At 35.2% G+C, this 23335-nt stretch overlaps 1 protein-coding gene across 2 annotated transcripts in view; it reads left to right on the forward strand.

The window, feature by feature from the left end:
- The window catches only part of LOC106871068 (discoidin domain-containing receptor 2), a 180817-nt gene that overhangs the window by 125469 nt on the left and 32013 nt on the right, over positions 1 to 23335 (forward strand). For both annotated transcript variants that reach the window (XM_052972844.1, XM_052972854.1), the window contains exons 5-7: positions 3578 to 3725; positions 6287 to 6811; positions 21060 to 21188. In XM_052972844.1, the coding sequence (XP_052828804.1) occupies positions 3578 to 3725; positions 6287 to 6811; positions 21060 to 21188 (802 nt within the window). The remainder of the gene's footprint in view (positions 1 to 3577; positions 3726 to 6286; positions 6812 to 21059; positions 21189 to 23335) is intronic.

Consider the following 23335-nt stretch of genomic DNA (forward strand, 5'->3'; position numbering starts at 1 on the left):
GACACAGTGTGACAAGGCTGACCCTTTGAATTACAGGCACAACAGAAACAGAAAGTAAGAGTGAGAGAAAGTTGTGGTGAAAGAGTACAGCAGGGTTCACCACCATTCCCTGCCGGAGCCTCGTGGAGCTTTAGGTGTTTTTCACTCAATAAACACTCACAACGCCCGGTCTGGGAATCGAAACCGTGATCCTATGACCGCGAGTCCGCTGCCCTAACCACTGGGCCATTGCGCCTCCTGACTAGAGTTACTAGATCCCAAATATAATGCACAGACAAATATTTGTAAAAAATTTACGAAATTTTTAGCAGTCTTCAGTTTGGGGATCTCTGCACTAAGATACTACATTCTCATTCAGTTCCAGTTATGGAACTCTGATGAATAACTTGCTATATTTTGTTGTTATAAAAACGCAAATAAACCATTTTTTTGTTTAAATAAAGAAAGAAAAAGAAAAAAAAAGAAAGTAAGGCAAGATATGACTGAATTATTTGCTTGAACAAACCAGTGTGTAAAATAAATGTCAGTCTCTATGCAAAAGAGGAACAAATTAATCTTCACATTTATTCTTTATTTAAATAATATATTCCTGTCAAAGCAATTTTGTTATTATAGGAATTTCATAAGTATTAGAACACCCATTAACATTTCAGTATAAACGTTTATTAGTAGATTTGAAACAGAATGAAGCAGCAAACTTACATTGGGTACTGAGAGTATTTACATTCAAGAAAGATATTTTGTTAATGCCAAACTTGCTTGGCAATTTGAGGACAGATTTGTTTCATTAACTCTGTAGCATTCAGATTACATTGACTAATGTAATGCTTATCTATTCACATTGTTTTGAATTAATCTCAGCTTTTAGATTTTGATGATGTGATAGAGTTTATTTTTAGGATGATACAAGGTAGGTGTGAGAGGTCAGACCCTGTCAGATTGAACATAAGAGAGGTAGAATATTTGGGCCGGTTATGACTGGTTTAAATGCTAAAAGATTAATTTTGAACATTAAAGCTAACAGTGAGTCACAAATTGGTTGGGTTCTAACTGAAGGTGAAATTACCATTTTTTTTTTTGTACTTGAGTTTCATCTTAACCATTAGATGATATTGACACTCAGTAATGTGGTTATAATGAATTCAGTGTATTTTTTTAGGGGACAATCCTTCTATGTTTCAGTGAGGATTTTGGCTTAGATAAATCCAAGATTCCGTTATTTCACTTTCAGCACACTGGTTCTCATCCAGTTGTCAAAGTTAAGCAATGTCAAGCTTAGTTAGCACTTAGATGGGTTACCACTTGAAAAACCTTGGTGTTACAAGCATCTTTCTTAAAGTACTCCGAAATTTTCTTTATATAAACTAATAAAAGTTACTCTTCAATAAATTACTTATAAAAGGTCATCTTTATTACTGACTACCCTGAATAAATGTTATAAATAAATCATAGTTCTGATTTAGCCGATATTGGTGTCATTTCTGAATTGTCCAATATTATACAAGAGATTTTGAGCTTCCATATTTATAACGATTTTAGAATACAAGGTTTATACAACCATGTATCTTTTCTTTCAGTTCAAATAATCTTTATATAAAACTTAAGTCAATAATTGTAGTAGGCGGTTTGGAGTATATTTCAGTTGCATATTCAGTTAGTATCAATGGAAGTATTTCTATTAGTAATGATTTACTAGCAGAACCGTGAAAAATTAACATTTTACAGATTTGTTTTTTGCTTCTATTTTGATGCATAAATTTATTCAGATCTTCATAGCATTATTGCAGTTATATTTCCCATTTTGTCCCACAGCTGAGATTGCTTAAAACATAACACTCAAACATGCTTCTTTCAATTTAATTTTCATAGTCAAGATTTGCTTAAAACATAACACCTGAACACATGAATGTTGTAACATGTAGCATAATATTACTGATTACTTTGAAATTTTACAGATCTTCAATAATTACAGAAACTGCCAGAAGCTATCTACTTATCCTCCATTATTACTAAATGATAAAACAAAATAAATTTTTATTTTAAAACATGAAATATAAACACTTATGCACCCCATTTCTGTAAAGCTACCCTCAGTGACTTGTGATCACACATTAGACAAATCTATTTGTTTATTAATAGAAGTTTTACTACAAAAGTTCTTGAGAAGCAACAAACAGCAAGTTCACTTATTGTATTTATCTCAGTTGATTGCTCATCTCTCTGTTCAGTTAATTCTACTGTAAAATCCAGCAGCTTCATGCTTCTAACAAGTTTTAGCTTTAATCTGCCTGAGTCATTACTATATGATTAGTAATGTTTTGGCATACAATTGTATTTGTTCATTATTGGCATAGACACTTGTCAAAATCAAAATAAACTTTTGTGATAGTTTGATATTCTGCAAACCTCATTATTTGGAAATTCATCCCATTACCTCAGTACTATGCATGCTTTTTGGTATTTCATTTATTGCAATCATTTCTGTTTTTTCTCAAATTAATCAATAATATATTATCTGCTTTATATTGACATATACTTAAAACATTTATGAACTGTTCAGAATAAACATAAATTCCATTGTCCAACCCCAGTTATACCTCACTTGTTAGACTTCCTGATAGGTAATCCTAAAGTTTAGTATAATCAAGTACATATTCAAATGTAGATTAGTTTCTAAATAGCAATAATTTATATATATATATATATATATATATTTCAACGCCATCGCACTTCAGGACTAGTTACTGCAACAGCCTGGGTTTCAGGGGCCTACAGCTTTTTAATATTCTCCCAAAGAGCCTGAGGAACCTGCACAAAGTAGATGCAGGCATTTTAAAATCAAAGCTTGACCTCTTCCTGTCGAGAGTCCCAGATGAACCTACCTCACGGCAAGAGGTGCAAATGATTCTTCACCAAGTACCACATATTGGAGGAGGATCTCAGTAATAACAGTGTAGCAAAACGGCGGTGCATCACAGTGTAATCCACTGTAAAATCAGTACAGTGTAATCCACTGTAAAACCAACCATTATTACTTTTGTTCTGGAAATTTATTAAAAAACAAAAGTATGAAGGCAGTGACAGAGAATTTTGTTATCAGAAATGTTAAAAGAAAGGCGGCGAGCTGGCAGAAACGTTAGCACGCTGGGCGAAATGCTTAGCGGTATTTCATCTGCTGTTACGTTCTGAGTTCAAATTCCGCCGAGGTTGACTTTACCTTTCGTCCTTTCAGGGTTGATAAATTAAGTACCAGTTACACACTGAGGTCTATGTAATCGACTTAATCCCTTTGTCTGTCCTAGTTTGTCTCTTCTATGTTTGGCCCCTTGTGGGAAATAAAGAAATAAGAAATGTTAAAGAAATTCTAAAGCAAAATTTACAAAACTTGTGAGACCCCACTAGTAACAATTGAAGAAATATGAATGTAATTTTGGTTTCAGGTGTACATGTAGATTTTCCTCTGCACGTTTATGAAATATATGTGGATCACATTTATTTGTTTTTGTAATACAGAATGCTATGAAGAAAAATAAATGAATGCTTTTCTAAATAAAGACTTTTAATCTACTTTTTCCAGGTATTCCGTGGAAATCAAAATACTTATCGAGCTGAACTGCGTGGAGTTTCACCACCAATCATTGCAAAGCGCATTCGCTTCATTCCATATAGTGAACACCCTCGCACAGTGTGTATGCGGGTAGAAATGTATGGCTGCCAGTGGGCTGGTATGTATCAAGAACATTTTTTATTTAACCCCTTTTAATACCACCCAAAGTTTTAACTGTATTAAAAATATGTTTAGGAGTTAAAATCCTCATCAAAATCTCTTTACAATATCAATTGGTATCAGAGATATACTTACACATTTATTGAAATTTTACTAAAAAAAAATGTCTTAAATTATCCAAAACCTTGATTATATTGAAAAATATTTGAAACAGACATTATTTCAGAAAAGGGCTAAAATATATTTTTGATAATTAAAAAGCTTTCTTTTCTACTTTAAACCGTTTTACTTTTTTAACTTGTCTCTTCTCCCTTAGTTTTATTTTCTCTTTCCGCCTTTATTTATAGTCCTTTGGCCTGCCAGACTTCTTCAGATCACTTTCTTTACTTGTGCTAATAATTTCAAAAAAGTAATCCAAACGGGTCAAATAGGTCCCAAGATAACATAGAATAAGTAAGTAGAGTTGTTGACTTAACACAACAGCTGGTTTGAAAGCTACAAAGTTAGGATTTGTGGGTGTTGAATTTACTCTTTTGAGAGTAGGTGGGCTAGTGATGGGCCATAAACTTAGTTGGCTGAGATTGCCTCTGTAGGAGTTGTGCCACTGCCCACCTGCTGCCTATTGTATTCAGTGGTACCAAGACAAAGATGGTGTCAAATAACGTTGACAATTGATGTCTATCAGGGATTAGATTTCAACAGTGTGAGATCCCCAAGGAAACCTGTATTTTTTAGTGCTATAGTTTTATACATTCATTATATTTTCTCACACTTTATCCACACACTTATCTAAACTTTTTCTCACCTCCTCCTCTTTCTCTCATCACCCCCATATTACCTTTTTAATACAATGTAGTCACAATCTGTTATAACTGCTGACATATATAAAACTTTGAAGGACACTTAAACCAGTGGAAGAAGCTGTTCTTAGTTGTTCAGTTTTGAACTCTGACATATTTAAGAGAGAACACTAAACAACAAAAATGTTAAACTCAAACCATTGAGACATTCATTATTGTTTTACCACTGATTTAGTTTACACTAACTATTTGATTCTCCATCTGTAATATTTCATTTATATTTTACCCCTGTCTTAAGAAATAAATGCAAATATGTTGTTTAAATTAAAAATAGGTTTAATACTAAAATCATTGATTAATTTATCATTTGTTATAGGTGTTTTAATAAAGCATGTGTACTCTGTCTCCAATAATATAAGTATTTAAAAATAAATTACTGACTAGCCATTATTTGTTAATTCTTTCTTTGACAATGTACTGCTAATTCTTAAAAAAAAGAAAAGTTTTCAGATTTTCTGTAGTTTACCAATTTAGTTGGTATAATGATTCAGTGTTAACATACTGGAGCTTTATATAACTAACTAAAGATAATTAAGCAATCAGTGAAAAACAATATTAATCAATGTTTCAGTTTTATCCTGTACTCATTAGAAAAGTACACATTTCATTATAATTGCTGAAAGAGCAATGAAGCAACCACTAAGTAAAATGTATAAGATTTTATAGTTTGGCATAGAAAAATAGATTTGTTTAATTAAATAATTCAGAGTTTCATGGTTTGGGGTTCAATCCCATTGCATAACAACTTGAACAAATGTCTTCTACTATAGTCTCAGGTCAACCAAAACTTAGTGGATTTGGTTGACAGAAACTAAAATAAGTCAATCATGGATATATATTATTATATATGTGCATGTGTGTGTTTGTATCCCCTTGCCTGGATATATCACATGATAGTTATAAATGAGCGTTATTGTCATACAAGAGATGTAATTCATTTCCAAAATTCTACAAAAACATGTCTGGTCATGAGGAAATATTGCCTTGCTTGAAAACAGGAGAGGGCTGGTAACAGGAAGGGCATTGAACCATAAAAAATCTGCCTCAATAAACACTGTCCAACCCCTTGCAAGAATGGAAAAATGGACATTAAAGTGATTGTGAAATACAAACACACACACACACACACACACACACACACATACACACACATTCATATATATATGTGTAAACACTATTGTGTTTTCCCTTTCTGTTATCCCACTATTGTGTTTTCCCTTTCTGTTATCCCAGCATATAAACTTTTAACAATCTTCAGAACTTCAACAATTTTGCAGATGAAACATAGTTATTAACTTTAACTTCAAAACATTAAAGAGCCAGCTGTTTTGCTAAGATTTGTGGGAAATCCTTTGTCTCTTTAGGAAGATTTCTATCATAACTTTTCTACATAGGTATCTGTTCAGTGTCCAGTTAAAAAGTTAACCTTATAAACAACTTTAAAAAAAAAGGTATTTACATCTTAGATTGTGTGAATTGAGCCCAGCACATCACCCTGTACGTGTCCATTGTTCTTTCTGCAAGTTTTTCCTGAATGCAGTATTTTTATCTGTTATAATGGATATGCTTAATTCTAGCATGTTAGTGTTTTTTTGTTCTCATAATTTTGATAAATTCTTATAAATGATTATTCCTATTGTTCTAAATAAAACAACATACAAGGTAATTTTTTTTTTTCTTTTGTCTTTCTACTTTGCAGATGCATTATTATCTTACAGCATGCCTCAAGGTCACCAACGAGGCACTGAGCTAGAACTCTATGATTACACATATGATGGAATGAGAAAAGATGGTTACCTTTCTGGAGGTGTTGGTCAACTTACTGATGGTTTACAAGGCAACAGTAACTTCCGCATGACTGACAGTAAGGGTCTTGGTGTGAAAGGTTATGACTGGGTGGGCTGGAGAAACAATTCGGATATGTTTAAACCAATTGAAATCATCTTTAAATTTGATGGAGTAAGAAACTTTTCTGAGGTGTTTCTCTACTGCAATAATGCTTATAAAAAATATGTACGAGTTTTCCGGACTGCTCTGATTTCTTTTAGTAATGGAGGCAAATATTACAGAGATGAGATAAAATTTTATTACGTGAAGGACACTATTGTCGAGTATGCCAGAGATATAAGTATTGATCTAAAACACAACATTGGTAGATATATTAAAATGCAGTTGTTTTTTGAAGCACGTTGGATTATGATAAGTGAAGTTCGTTTTGAATCAAGTAAGTGAACTTTTTGGTTTCTTTTTTTTTTTCTGTGTCTTACTCAAAACTAAAGGCATCTTTTTATCTTCTATATTGTATGTTGAAAAATAGTACTTTCAACCATGTAACAAACATCCTTGTATTAGCTGGTCATCTGAATAGATGCATGTGTCAATATATTGTGAATTGTTATGATACTGCATTGCATTTATATGAAAGGAAACATTTGAAGAGTTGTAAAATCAGTAAATCATCAATCAGGTTTCATCATCATTTTCAATTTGTAACACATTAGCAAACAATGATCTACACTCATTATGGAGTTGGCTTCAATGTGATGTATGTGTAATAAATAAATATATATATATTTTTGTGTACATATTTGTGCATATATTTATATATAAATACATGTGTGTGTGTATCCATATATGTATGTGTGTATATACATACATATATATAGATAGGTAAATATATGAGTATGTATGTCTGTGTGTATGTATGATCAATGAAAATGCTGGTGGAGATCCCACCAAGTACCATGAAAACCCACTCTGACAATTTCCAGCTACACGTGCGCGCATGTGTGTGTGTGTGTGTGTGTCAACTTCCAATCAGCCAAAAATAATGTTAAAACAAAGCCATGTGAGATTTTGAGTCAATTTGATGTCTGAATCTTGATTACAAACAGGAAGTGTGTTTTGTTTTGTACATAACATAAATTATGTGATGTGGAAAACTAAAAGAACCACTTTATGCATGTCAAGTACACACAGAAAACGAGTAAAGAAATAGAAAAAAAACAGTGGGAATAGATAATAAAGATTATAAATTGAATAAATGTGATAACGAGTAATAAGAATGAAAATAAGGAATTTATGTTAAAACCCATGTAAATACGAATAGAATTAGACTTAACTCAGTTCTATATCACCTGAAAGTGGTGTGGAACTGTATGTAATATATAGTGGGCAGAAGTGATTTTGTTGATATTACGACAAAAATACTGATGAAATAGTGATAGTTCACTAAAATCATAGATTCTTGTGAAAATATCATATAACAATTTTTCTAGTGAGCTTTTGATATCAAATTCATGAGATTCTAAATGAATTGTATATTTTTAAGGAGTTCCAAAAATATTAAAGAAACTTTACTTGTGCACTTTCAGTATATTCAGCTTGTTGTTGATAGGACAAGTTTCTTCACTCTTTTGTTACTATATTTTTAACCAAAATACACCCATTATGTGTTTCAATTAAATTGTAAAATAATTAGGAAATTAGACTGGTTTCATAAAACAACTCATTTTTTGCTTATCAACATATTGTGATTTTTGAAATTCAGTTTAACAGAAGGTTCATAAATAAATCTGTTGTGTAATTGTTGTCGCAAAGTGAATCTAATTTCTACAAGTAAATTCAATAAAACATTAAGTTATTTATGTTTTGTTGGACTGTTACCATAGAAAATAAGTTATTAGCTAATATTCAATTGGGTATAACAACAAAATTTTAATATAGAAGAATTGTGCACATTGCTGGATTGGTTTGGTTCTCTGTCTGTTACAAGGCTGAGTGTTTCATCAACAGAACAACTTGTTTGTGAAATTAACCTGCAAGAGGCTGAGTACTCCACAGACACATGTACCCTTAACGTGGTTCTCAGAGAGATTCAGCATGACACTGATTGTGATGAAGCTGGCTCTTTGAATTGCAGACAGAACTCATTTTTGCCAGCTGAGTCGAGTGGAGCAATGAGAAAATCTGTGTCTTGCTCAAAGACAACAACACATTGCCAAGAATCAAACTCACAGCTTTATGATCACAAGCTGAATACCCTAACCACTAAGCTACGCACCTTCTCTGGATTATCAGTTGCACATAAGACAGGTGTATCATAATGGTAAAATAGACAAAAATAATGGAATTTATCCTTGAAGAAAACTTGAAAATGAAACCTATACACCATCAAGTAAATGAAATAAACTCATATATATGCATAAATACACAGAAATATGTGCAATAATGATTCACAATACAAATGAATCAAAATTTGTTTCTCACTTTACAGGTAAATGCAAAATTAAAAAGTAAATCTGAAAAAAAAAACATTTATAAAATAAAATTATATATATATATAAATAATAGAAACTTGTAAAGTGCCCCACTCTATATAATGCAACCTTGCAGAAGGCATATTAGAAAGTCATTTCAAGTGATTGTCCACTGGGATCTTTCCTTTTCTCATGTAGGTAATCCCAGCAATTTTTTGCTGTCATCAATTTTTTTTTTTTTTGTCTTATAGAGAGTTTGGATGAATTCAGAGGGATGGCAAATTTTAGCTTTTCTCTCAATTATTTTCTTGGACATATAACCTGCCCTCAACTGTGTTGTTACACCTGCTCAGAACTGCAGATGGTTGCATTGCTTTCAATCTCCTGATTTGGTATGTAATAAAAATGCATTAACAATACTCATTTTTACTATATACCAAACCAGATGTTAGGCAGTCTACCAATCGGCTAATAGCTCATCATTTGATTCAGCCAAGTTACACCACCCGTGTACCTTTTATATTTGAGGTTCACACATGTGCACAAGTAGATAAGAAATTGACTTGCCTCTTATCTCCATGCAGTTACTCTTTTACTTGTTTCAGTCATTTGATTGTGGTCATGCTGGAGCACCACCTTTAGTCGAGAAAATCGACCCCAGGACTTATTCTTTCTAAGCCTAGTACTTATTCTATCGATCCCTTTTGCCGAACCACTAAGTTGCAGGGACGTAATCACACCAGCATCGGTTGTCGAGCGATGTTGGGGAGACAAACACAGACACACAAACACACATATACATATACATATATACCACTGGCTTCTTTCAGTTTCCATCTGCTAAATCCACTCACAAGGCTTTGGTCAGCCCAAGGCTATAGTAGAAATCACTTGCCCAAGGTGCCACACAGTGGGACTGAACCCAGAACCATGTGGTTGGTAAGCAAGCTACTTACCACACAGCCACTCCCGATTTCCTTTCTGTTGTTGGATTATTTCCCTTTTTTATATCTAACTGCAGTCCCTTTCTTCTTTCAACCACTGTAGCACATCTATATACTGCCACAGCTTCTAAATCCACTGCAAGTTTGACTGAACTGAAAAACTATTCAAAAAATGACATACAGCCCTGGTTATGGTATGGAAGTGATAATTTCCAGATCACATTGTGCTCTAGGTCATGCTATCTTACATTACTGTCTCTTTTTGTAATATAAAAATTGATTCCATAGCAGTTCCCAATATTTCCCAACATTCACCTCACGAATCTTATAAACTTTGATTTCCCATTTTGTGGTTTTTCTTGGCACATGCTGTCAGAAATGTGCCTAACCTTTATAACCCACCATACTTTCATAAAGGGATAAGTGTCTATCAGGCTTATCAAACATTTTGTATGTGTTCTAAGCCCTATCAATGAGGGGATTTATTTTAAATAAGGGATCAAAATTCGTCTCCCCACATACTGCTGTACTGCTTGTGTCTCTTATATGCAAATACTGTGATAATTAAAAAAAACCATGTTCTTGTCATGGTATTGAAACGTACTGATCTCTGAAAGGTTCATAATTACTCCAGTAGTTTGTAATCCTGAGTAGATTCTTTAATACACATGATATTAACAGTAAAAAATTCTTGGATTTCTTCCAGTTATGTGGGTGACCACAAACTGTCTTTTTTACCTCTTTGTTTATGTTCTGTGTAATGATTTTGTTTCTGCGGTTATTGTTTCAAAGAAGGGGGGGGGGGAAATGCCTAATAGTTTTGTTTCTTTGAAAGACTGTTACTTGGTCCAATTTCTTCAAAACAATAATGAAAAACAGTTTTTAAATTTTCACTCCATTCAGATACAAATTTGCTTTCTTTATCTCTAATGGAGCTGTTGTCATAATCACATGTTTCACTTTTGGAAATCAAAATATCCAATTCACACAGATGGTTTTTTTGCTCATTATATATTTCTTAGAAATTTTCATGTCTTCTCTCAAAAATTTTTAAAATTCAGATTTGTTGCTTGAGAACTTAAAACTCATATCCATTTTCTGAAATAAAAAAAATTCAGAAATTGATTTATTATAATGTGAAATAAAAAATTTTCAAAAATTCACATGTCAAATAATGTTGGACACTGTTACTTAATTTGTTTAAATAGTGAAACCACGTGTTTGCATGAATGTACTGTGATTCACACGGAAATTCTCATTTAAATACAAATTGGTTATCTTGGGTGGTTTTAGGTGAGTTGGTAACATAAGCTAAAAAAAATTCTTGGGTGGGCTTAATAATGAAAGGGTTAAGATAAACTTATTTAGTTAACAGTATTTTGAAATTGGTTCATTTCTTGAATTTGACAACTTGATAAAGAGCTATCAAGAAAGACCTTCTCACTGCTACATCAGTGGCATATACACAATCTTTCCGAATATGGTTTGTTGAATTTTACTACTGACCATAGAATTCTACTTGTAGACATACTCTCATTTTTAGTTACCAATATATTGTGAGAGGGAAGTTGTATTTCTTCTTTCTGGACTCCTGAAAAAATGTTTGTGTTGTGCTAGCACAGTGCGTCAACTCTTTGCTGGAACATTTGTTATTTCAAGGACAAAGTTAATGTGGTGATTACTATGTAGTTGGAAAGCTGAAGGTATACTGTTGTGGTAATTTATTTTGTTGACACTATTAATTAAAGCTTTGGTGTAACTAGTGCATCTGTAGCTAACTTTTAAAGTTTTTGTTGAAAATCTTACAGTACTTATAACCAATAGGGAAGTGTCTCTGTACCAGATTCAAAAAGTTTCTAGCGGTGTTAGTAGTGCCACCTAGAATAATGGTGGCTGTTAAACCAGGTAATACTACACTTGCAATTTTTTTGTTGTTTTTGCAAAATATTATTAGGTGGTATATATTTCTCAAAATAAAAAAAAAGTCACTCTCTTTCAATGCATTGCTATAACATGGGTTACCCAGTTGAAAATTTCTTCATCTGATAAAATAGCAGAAATCCATGGCTAATGTTGCTTACAAAATTCTTTAATACTTATTAATAGATGACTAGAGTATTTGATGCACACAAATTTCTCATTGGCCTTCCTGTAGGGCAATGTTTTTCTGTACTTGAGCCTAATGTAATGTCTAAAAATTAACTACAATTTATAGTGTAGTAATTCTTAAACTTAATTCTTTGAATGGTCTTTTCTTAGTTTATCCAACTGATTGTTATTCATATGGCTTGAAATTAAGAAGCTGTAATCTTGAGAAAGTCTATGCAGCTGGTTTTCTTCCTCAAGGAATCTAACATGTAATCCCACTTGTCTACTGGCCTCAGCCACATCATACAGTCCTGCAGTGACACCAGGTAGCTCCTTGCTATTGTTTCACTCAAATGCTATCTTCAAAGAATAGTAAGAGTTTTAGATATGCTTGATATCAATTTCAAGATTACTAATGGAGATCAATTTCTTGCTGAACTCTAAAGAATTGAGTAGATAAAGCTTTTAAGATACAAGGTAGAACTCAATTTCATCAAATTGGATAAATTTTCAATTATGTTTACTATTTATTTGGATAAACCAATTAAGGACATAAAGGTAAATTTATGCCTTGACAAATTTTAATGATAATTACATCTAAGATGTGCTTGTTTGCAATAGCTAGTTCACTCTTCGCTCCAAAAATTATGATTGGGATCCATAGGGGGTTTCCCTGAGTGCTAAGCTGTAACATCTGGGTTTGATTTTCTGCATTTGATTGTAATGTTGTTAGAAAGAAGCCTGGAGCATGAGGCATGTCCATCTCATAAAGGGATTTTTACTATGACAGTATGAACAATTTTTTTTTCTTTGAGCATTTGAATGTTTTTGTATTATTATTTTTTTGGTTTTTTAAATGTTCTTGAATGGTGTGTGAATGTAATAATTTCAAATAGTCCATTTTCAAAACCCACCTAAAATGTCTTCTGGGAGAATAGATTTCTAGTCTTAAGACAATATTTTATTAGTTAGAGCCATCTGCAGAGTTATCAATGAAGTATCATTTCCAGCATGTTTTCTTTATTAGGTCTTTTGGGATTTTTTTTTTTTTGTTATTCTTTTTCTTATTACGCATTTCAGATATGCTTTCTTAGACATGATAGGGAATGTTTTGTACTTAATGTGGTACCAGGTATTGGAACCTTGTCAGTAAAAAGGTTCCCTGTTTGTGAAGAATACACAACATTAACTGGGTTAATGTATCCTTGTTAATACAAATGAAAGGAAATGGTACCCAATACATAACCGTTAACTTTAATGATAACAATGGGGGAAAGAACTTGGTTTTCAACAGTTATTTACTCTGAGCTTCACATTATCAAAAAACATTTCGTTTTTAACTGTTTGACATTTGATGAAATTATGTGGGCGGCCAGCGGGCCAGGCAGACTACAACTGATTTAAACATAGGAAGGAGAAGTAGCTAATTAAATGAAAACAAGGAGACTTTAATCAGAGAGGGGGAGTGGAGTTATAGGTGAGGTGTTGCATGAGTGACATTATAGTAGTGAATGGGTAGCGACAGTGGAATAGAAGCAAGTGTTGAACAGGAAAAGATCTGGAAGTAATTAATTTTACTGAATGGTGATGGAGCATGGTGAGGGAAGATTTTCTCTGATCCCAAGAAACCTCATGTACCAACATCTAACTGTATTGAGTGCACTTTCTCCTACTCATATGTATGCGTATACATGATAGAAAATACATATGGTGCATTGGTGGACATTATGTATAATACTGTTAAAATATTAAATGAATGAAATAATAAAGCCAAAGAGTAAAATTTTTAATAACAGATTTTGATATTTTGGCATGAGAAAGCCTTTATCAAAATTCATAACATCTATGCCTGCACCTTATGTATACACGCACGCCCAAACCTGCTTACATACAGACATTTATACACACACACACACATCGTCATCATTGTTTTGTTTAACATCCCTCTTTTATGCTGACATGTGTTGGATGGTTTGACAGAATCTTATGAGCCAAAGGATCACGCTAAGCTCCAGTATCTGTTATGGCATGGTTTCTATGGCTGGATGTTGCCCTAATACCAAACACTTTACATGCCAAACATTTTCATGGTATTGATACAAGTGAGGTTACCATATAACTCACAAGACAAGACCCCTCAATTGAGTGAGGGTTTAGTATTGAGAGAGGAGGCTTTGTGCCAGATATTGAGAAATTAAAGTGTAACAGAAGGACAGGAACATGTGTCTTGTTGTGGAAGAGATAGATAGCTACCTCAGCTGGAAAGGGAGAAGAGAGATCATGGTGATGAGGTGTCAGGGTGTACCCTCAAGTTACAAGAAGGTGAATATAAGAGAGAATAGTTTGAGAGGATCAGACAGAGTGGATGGGTTCATGAGAGTGTGAAAGGAGAGTGACAGGTGGTTAGAGATGGGGACAGAGGTGAAAGCAGTGAACAGGGAACACAGTTGCTGGCATGGTCACTGATGAATAATGGTCAGGTGGAAGTGAAAGTAAGAGGAGTAGGTCAAGGAAATGGAGAGGATATGTCACAGGATAAAATACAGGAGAGAGTAGAGAGCAACAATATAATAAAACCATGAAGTGTGGAGGGTGAGAAAGGAATGCACAGTGACAGAGACAGCAGTCAGAGGTGGGAGAAAATAGATAGTATTTGTGGGATTTTGATTTACTGTCAGGTGACTTTTGACCAACCCTGTATATAGTAGTTATTTATCATCATTTAACATCCCTGATTTCATGCTGGCTTGGGTTGGGAAGATCCACTGGACCCAAAGACTTCATTATGCTCCAGTATCTGCTTTGGCATGATCTCTACAGCTGGATGCCCTTCCTAATGCCAACCAGTTTCCAGCATGTACTGGGTGCTTTTTTGTGCTACTAGTACTAGTGAGGTCATTGTGCAGCTTGCAAGATTATGAAACCTGAGGCAGGAGATGGGGGTAGCTTTATGCCAAGAGATGAGGTGCAAAAGTATGAGAGTAGGAGTGATGAGCAAGTCCTTATCGAGGATCTATATGGTTATTCACATTTAGAAGAGAGAATGAGATTGCTCAGCAAAAGCTGCAAAGGGATAAAATATAAACAGTGGTGATTAGGCAGCCAGGTGACTCCACAAGGTATGAGGGAATCGAGGTGAGTGGGGACAGAAGAACCAGGGGTGTGGGCTGGGATTTGCAAAGAGTGTATGGGAAGCAAAAGTTAGAGGTAGGCAGCAACTGTAAAGATTGGTTAGGGTTCAAGGGTGGATATAGAGAGTAATGTATAAGGGGTAGGATGACCAAAGGGTGTAGAAGAGAGATGGGAAAGTTGCAGGGTAATATGAGTAAAGAAGATACAGTTGGCAGGGAGGAGCACAAGTGAGAGATAACATGTAATTGGGTAGGCTGCAGAAGTTGAGAGACAGGAGCTGGTGTAGCGCATGAAGAGAGATAATTTAATGATTCAGTAGGGGGAGATGAGAGCAAATGATCAATGTGATTTGTGGGCAACAGCTAACAAGTAAAAAACGGTTCCAGGTAGCAAGAAAAACAAAGAGAATGGTAGTGAGAGAGATCATGAGTGGGTGGTTGAGGTGGGAATATCAGGAGATTGGATAAGGTACCCATTTGTGTATATATGTACATGCAGTGCTTCCAAGTCACTTCTAGAGAGATGGGTCTTCTCCAGGCCTTCATATCATCAGACATCATCCTGGTCCTTTGTCATCCCCTCCATGACACTCAGGGTTCTGAGGTCAGCCTTCATCATCATATCATCCTGGGTCCTCTTCCAAAAGTTCTAGCCATATTAAGTGATTTACGCTTCTTTCTACGGCTGTCCTCATCCATATGCATCACATGTCCATATGAGTGCAGTCTTCTTTCTTGTGCACTACATCTGATTCTTCTCATGCCCAGCTTTTCTCTCTGCACATTTATACTAAGTCATTCATACACACCCAACGTTCTTTCCAGTCTTCCCATATCCTCTGCATTCAAGGATCACATCTCTCTATCAGTTCCAACACATGCATCATACAATCTGCTCTTCACTCTCTGGGAAAACACATTTGTTGCCAGTGACATATATATAGGTGTAGGCGTCGGTGTGTGGTAAGAAGTTTGCTTCACAACCACAAGGTTATGGCTTCAGTTCAACTATGTGGAACCTTGGGCAAGTGTCTTCTACTATAACTCCAGGCCAACCAAAGCCTTGTGAAATGATCTGGTGTACAGAAGTTAAAAGAAACCCATTGTGCACACACACACACACACACACACACACACACACACACACACACACAGATATGTAGGGTGGAAGGAAAATAAAAAGCACCTTCTGAAGTAAGCAGTTTATATGTGCAAAATTTCAAAGACAGTCCTTGCAATAGTTCATGTTTGATCATAGCTATGTTCTATGTCAGTGCATTGTTCATTCTCTCTAATGCTGAACAGTTAGTTTTGTTTTGTTTTTTCTTGAGCTTTTGTAGCTGTTACCAAATATGAAAGAAAGTGAAAGAAGTATTTCTGGACTGTATCCAACCCTTAACAGTTGCATATAATTATTTGGTTGTGGTAATAGATGGTATGACACTATAATGTTTCATTGTTGTTGTGTGTTTGTGTATATGAGTATTGAGATTTTTGTATCATTTAGGTTTACTTATCTTCACTGTTCAAAAATCAAGCCCTTATCAGAAGCGAAATAGTATTTTCAACTCTTATACTCAGTTTTTTAATAATCATACGTTATGTGGCTATGTTTGGTGTGGTACCATGAGACTTGGAAAAAAGACAATTACATAACCATCACTCCCAGATGAGTATGACCAAGAATCGTATACCATGTTTTTGGTAATTGTATTAGGTGTCTAAGTAGTTGTGAGCAGACACAGATACTTTCTTGGCGCCCCCCACCAGACACACGAAAATGTATTTTTACATATTGATGCACAGATGTGTATGTATATGTGTGTGTGTGTGTGTATATATATATATATATATAGTTGGAATTTATAAAAAAAAAAAAACCAAAAGACGAAGACAGGTGTGTAAACAACAAACAGATGTATTAGTTTAATGCTCAGGAAGTGAGAAAGTCTTTTATGTTTCGAGCCTATGCTCTTCAACAGAAAGGGACACAGAGATAAGCACAGAGAGAGAGAGAAAAAAAAAAAGGTTTAGTGGCTAGCGATCAATCATGGCGAAGGCCGGACAGAGGTGGTCAAACAGGAGAGCTAGGAGGAAGGGGAGATAAAAAAAGAAGTGGTGATCCCAAAACGAAGGTGTGCGTGCATGTGTATGTGCGTGTGCATAAGGGCTGGTAACCTTGACATGTGCGTGTGTGAATGATGGTGTGGGTGCTGGGAAGTGGTCAGTGCTAGTGTGTGCAGGGTGGTGTGGTATGGTGGTGTGTGGTAGTATTGAGGTGTGGGAGAAGCAAGGGTGGGGTGGGGCATGTGGGTAGGAGTGAAGAGAGGAAGTAGATGTCAGAGCAAGAAAGGAGAGGTGGGTAGGAGTGAAGGGAGGAAGAGAGGAGGGGGTTAGATGAAGTGGGGAGGAGAGTTGAGCCCATGTGGCACAAAGGAGCAAAGAGAGAAGATTAATTCCTGTTCACAGTGAAGACGGGAGTCTGAATGGCCCCTGTGCAAGGACAATCTGAACACAGACAGGTGTTGTAAAGAATGACTGGTAGAGCAGAAATGGCACGAGACCGGGGTGTCATTGCTGAGTCTGATATCTCAGAGGTGTTCTGCAAATGGTCAGCCATGTGGCATCCCGTTTGATCAATGTACAGAGAAGGACAGAGAGAGCAGGAGATGCAGTAGATGACGTTGCTAGAAGTGCAGGTGAAAGAGTCAGTGATATGATAGGGTCGATGATGGGTGCCAGTGTGGATGGTGGTGTTGGAGAGGTAAGGGCAAATGCGGCAGTGTGGGCAGAAGTAGGGTAACGAGCTGGGTTGGGAGGTTGGGTTAGGGAAGAAACTGTGAACCAGGAGGTCACATAGGTTGTGGGCTCGTTTGAAGGAGGGGAGAGGTCGGTTGCGGAAGATATGTGAAGTGGAAGGGTCAGACTGGTGTTGCCAGGTGGCTCAGAGAATGGTGCATTGGAAGGGTGGAGGAGTGGTAGGTGAGGGGAGACGGATGATGGTGGGGCAGATGCACGGTCCACGGAACATGCTCTGGCAAGGGCAGTATGGAAAGATTGGACAAAAGAGAGGAAGATGTCTAGTTCGCAGGAGAGTGAGGTCGCACTGATACAGTCATCAATACAATGATCATATAGTTTGGGAGTGGGACCATTGAAACTTGAGAATATTTGGGACTCAATGTAGCCAATGAACAGGTTCACATAGTTGGGGCCCATTCTCATTCCTATGGTCATATATATAAATGTGTGTGTCTCTGTGTACACAGTATTTAAATATGAACTACTAATAGTTTCATACACATACACACAGAGGATTTAAATATTTAAGTGTGAGCAACTATGTTTCATACTTCTGATAGTATGATAGTCAGATGAGCTAGTATAGCACATTGTGTATTATCAATCATTCAGGCTCAAAATACAAATGGCTGCTCTCTGAGAAAATTCAAGAAAGAACAGAAGAAAAGTAAATTAAAAGGAACCAAACAAAAACGTATGGAAGGAAGGAAGAAAAGAGTTCTGTCCTTTTGATTTGTTAGAATAGGAATTAGCATAGTTTGGTGTGATTGAGTTGACAGGGAAAGGTTAATATTTGTGAGACTCTCTGCTTAATCTAGAGAGAGAGGTATTCTCTAATTTTATCATGGAAACTTATCCAGATGCTTGCATTTAGTGAACATTTTGGATCTAGAATTCAATAGGTCAGTGGAATTCTTAGATTTAAAAAAGATATGAATTCTTTCAGCTATTACCAAGCCTGCATTTCCTTGAGCAATTAGTGTATGGAATGCATCATACTACAATGCTCCACTTGATGGTTTGTAGGGTATTGTTGGCCTTCAAATGCCAGATATGGCTAGCTCACTTAGTGATTTCCTTATCTACATATCAGAAAGAAAACCTGTGGTTGGCATATCTTTTTATAAAGTCACTTTCACATAGACCAATATATTCCTTTTGTGTATTATAATTTCATTCAACTTAGGTGATCTCAACTTCATAAACCACCAAGACTAGTTGAGTGGGCAAGTGTCTGTGTCTCTACAGTTATATTTTGGAGTAGGTGCCTGATGTGATTTATGTGTAATAATATTTTTCATACTGAGGCAGCAGCTGTAAGAAACATTCACTGAGTGTCTATTAAAGATGTTCTTATGCCTATAGCTATCCAGGAAATTCTTATCTATCAAATTTACTCAGGGCTGTAGTAGAAGAAGCTGGTCATGCAGTGGGTCTAAACCTAAGACCATGTGATTGAGAAGCAAATTTCCTAACCACAAAGCCATGCCTTTGGTACGTTTGAGTAATGAAGGATTGCTTTGGACTTTTTAGTATCTGATTCATCTCTTCTGTACACCTGTACTGCTCGCCATCACTTTCCTGTCCTTCTGATCACTTCTCATTTAACATCCATCACTTCTCTTATCAGTTAATATTACCTTCCTTTCATTGCCATACCACACACACACACACACACTTCTCTGTTTTATCAGCATTTACTCTATCTCTATTTCTCACCATTCACCACTTGCTGTCACTCTTACTAGCAAAATGATTATATGCATAGATACACACATGCACATACAAACATATATACATCATGATGCTTGAGTATTGAGGGATTGTGTTTGATCTGATTACATCTGATGCACCCATTTCCCTCTCTCTCTCTTGCAAACATTCAGCCATCATAAGCGTCTTTCCCCTATCATAATGCCTGATTAAAGAGGGTTTGCATTTGATATTAAACACTGCCCCAGCCTCACCCTAGGTGTCCATCAGTCTCTTTAGTATTGCCATTTTGACTACTTATTAGTCATACCCTTTCATACTCATTAGCATTATTCTGTATTGCTAGCTTCTGCTCCCTCTCTTTCAAGTTACTCATTATTGGCATCTATCAGATACGCTTTTGTCACTGACAATTTCTATGACTACCAATCACTCACTATCTTTCATCACACCCTATCAATACTGTTTCTTCCATTACTCCTTTTAGCACTATCTCCCACCTTATACTCTTGTTTTTTCCGTATTTCATCTTTGTTCTTTTTTCTCCTGCAGTCAGTCACTCTTCAATCTGCTCTGTTAGTGACATTACCTTCTACAAACAAAGGTAATGCAGAGCAGTGAGAACCTCTTTTACATTGCAAGGCTGAAGGCATCTGCAACTTGTCCTGGTGCCATGAAAATGCTCCTTATTCATTTTGTAACATGTTTGGTGATAGGTAGGGTATCCAGCTGTTGAAACTATGCCACATTTAAGTGAAATGTGACACCTTGACCTGTCTAGAAGGACAAGAACTCCAAATTCATATATATCATCATCATCATTGTCATTGTTTACGTCACTTATTTCTGCTTGCATGGCTCAGATGTCTCTTCTGTAGCTTAGCATTTCCACTTTTGGGGTCTTTTGTCGTTTCCTTGAAATCAGCCTGACTTCTTGAGATACCATTTTCAGTCTTACTGTACTACAGATTCCCAAACTTGATGACTCAGCATTTCTTTAGCAAATTAACCTTTTGCAAATGCATCACATATTTGTAGCAGCTCAGTCTTCTTTCTCACACATTATGTCTGATTTCTTTCATATCCTGTTAATCTCTTGGTTCATTATGTTGTTCATATACACTAACATTACGCAACCAGCAGAGTATCCTCACCTTATTTCTCTCCAGCCTTGTCACATCCTTTCACCCTCATGTTTTGTTATACGATATGACACTTCACTGTCCTTTATTCAGCTCTTTTCACTTTTTCCACCTCATTCTTTCTCTGGTTGCCATTCTTTCACAAAATCATCTTCTGTTGCTAATTTTGTCACCATCCTAAAGAAAAGCTATCAATTCCTTTTAAGGAACTGTCCAAGTATTTGAAAGAATTTATTCTATGGATGCTCATAGTGCTAATTCTGTTACATGTGACAGTTATACAGATACACACATACACAGAGAAAAGACCTAAAGATTTTTTTTTTACACTATATAATTTGTTATTTAATATATTTTCATTTTTCCTTTTCTTTTTCAATCACTTTTCTCCAGCAAAACTAGAAGGCAATTTTTCCGATGAACTACCACCTTCAACAACACATTCACAGGCAGTAGAAACTACTACTAGAAGTATAGATATTCTTTTTCCAACAGAATCAACTCGTGGAGGCAATGATCATGGTAAGTAAAATATCTTCTGTGCTTTTTAATTCTTTTATTTATTATTTTTTAAAAGATACATATAAGCTTCTTTTTTTTTTTACCATTTATGTCAGTTTTCCTGCATCCTGCGAGATGCTACATTGGGGTGGGCATAGATAAAAATTCATTCCTTAAATAGTATATATTACTAACTTGAATGATATATATATTGCATTATGATATGCCTTTCAGAGTTAAAATGGCTGCCAACATTTTCTAATTATTTCAAATGGGTACCTTGTACTCTTATACAAACTGGCATAGTCATTCCCATGATAAAATCTAGAAACCATGGAAACTACTAGCCTGCAGCCAGAGCAGTAACACTTCCCTTCATTCTTCAATGAAGGACAACAGTTTGAAATGTTAGATTCTTTCCCTAGGCAATTAAATTTACTAGACTCTCCAAGTAACTGTCCAATTTCTTTCATTTATTTTTAAATATGTTTTATTGTGAATTTTACTGAAGTTGAAATAAAAGTTACCTAATAGATTGTTGATTTTTTTGGGGTATTTTTTTTGTTTTTAAATAGGTTAGAGTATATTCAAAAGTGATTACAGTTTTTGTGTGTGTGTGTGTGCGTGTGTGTGTGGAAGTGTACATTATTTTCACAAGATATGATCAGGAAATTCTGATGTTGACAATATAAATACCAATCCAATACTAGACTTGTTTCGGTCAAGTATAGGCTTATCTCCCCCACCCTAAAAAAAAATGTATGTTATCTATTATATCAGTTACAAATCGACATTCTGTGAATAGCTGATATTAGAATCAACTTATTAGGCCAAAGTGATGCAGGTATGGCCATGTAGTTGTAAAATCCACTATGCAATGGCACTAGGTTCAATCCCACTGCATGGTACCTTGGGCAAGCATCTCCTATCATAGCCTCAAATCAACCCAGTTCTTGGGTTAACAGTGCCTTCTTTCCTGACTATAAGATAAATTAAAGATATATTTTGTTAGTATTTAAATCTATACAATGGTTTCATGCAATCTCTAAATGGATAATCTTTATCCTCAGTGGCGAAGAAACAGCAGTAGAATAGTAAACATCCAATGAAACTATTTATGGACTGAATCATGTGTATAGATATCTATTTATTGAGCTTGATTGGTACGGGGGAAAAGAAAATCATAAGTTTAATCTCCACAGTATTTACCTGTATTCAAAGCACAGCAGTATTGAAATTATGACAGACTTGTCCGATTGTGGAGAGATGCTGTCAAGGTTCAACTTGATGTTTTGTTTCAGTGCATGAGAGGCATTGACAGGCCTACACCACCACTTCGATAGCTGTTATTCTTATTGCTATTGGGTGACCTTTAACTTTTCTCAAAGAGTGGAACATGATGGGGTTGCAAGTTTAGCACCTGACAACTTGACCATGTAACACACTGCATGCTTACATAGTACCACAGGTAAGAGGCTATCAAATACCCCTGGTGTCTTTATAGATAATAATCAATGTAGAAATTGGATGAAGGATGATTGAGGCCATATCAAAGCAGCTTCAAGAGGAAATCCTTGTGCAGTAGAAAGCTGAAGTAAATTTAATCAGTAATAAATTTAACACACAAAGTTTTAATGTATTAATTCCAGTTTAGCTAAAGATTGGAGAAAACTTTTTTCCATAAGTTGGAATTCATTTTATTTTGCCTGTCAGCCCTTCTTCCAATAAAATTATAAAATATCAAATTATTTTTGTCATCTTTCATTGTGGTGGAGGGTATACAATTTTTTGTTGTGGTACTGTTGTTTTATTTTGTTTTATTGTTTTTATTATTGTATCTGGGTTGATTCCTTTATTACACCAAGATGAAATAAAGATTTATTTTGTCTAAGTGATATATTATAGGCAGCCACAAAGACTTTTGTAAGTATAATATGTAAATTCATTTTTCTCTGACTTTGAAACACTCACACTCACACATATACACACACATTTATTGATCTGGTTTTTCAAGAGAACTTAACAATTGACAGTTAACAGAATATGGTCACAGCACATTTTTCTCTATCTCTTTAAAAAAAAAAAAAAAACTACTGCTTAAACATATTCACATTGTTGTTTTCTTTCTCCATAAGTTTTGAAAAATGTAATTTAAAGTTTGCTTTGCC

This window comes from Octopus bimaculoides, chromosome 1, assembly GCF_001194135.2.
Source record: "Octopus bimaculoides isolate UCB-OBI-ISO-001 chromosome 1, ASM119413v2, whole genome shotgun sequence".
Taxonomy (NCBI): Eukaryota; Metazoa; Mollusca; class Cephalopoda; order Octopoda; family Octopodidae; genus Octopus; species Octopus bimaculoides.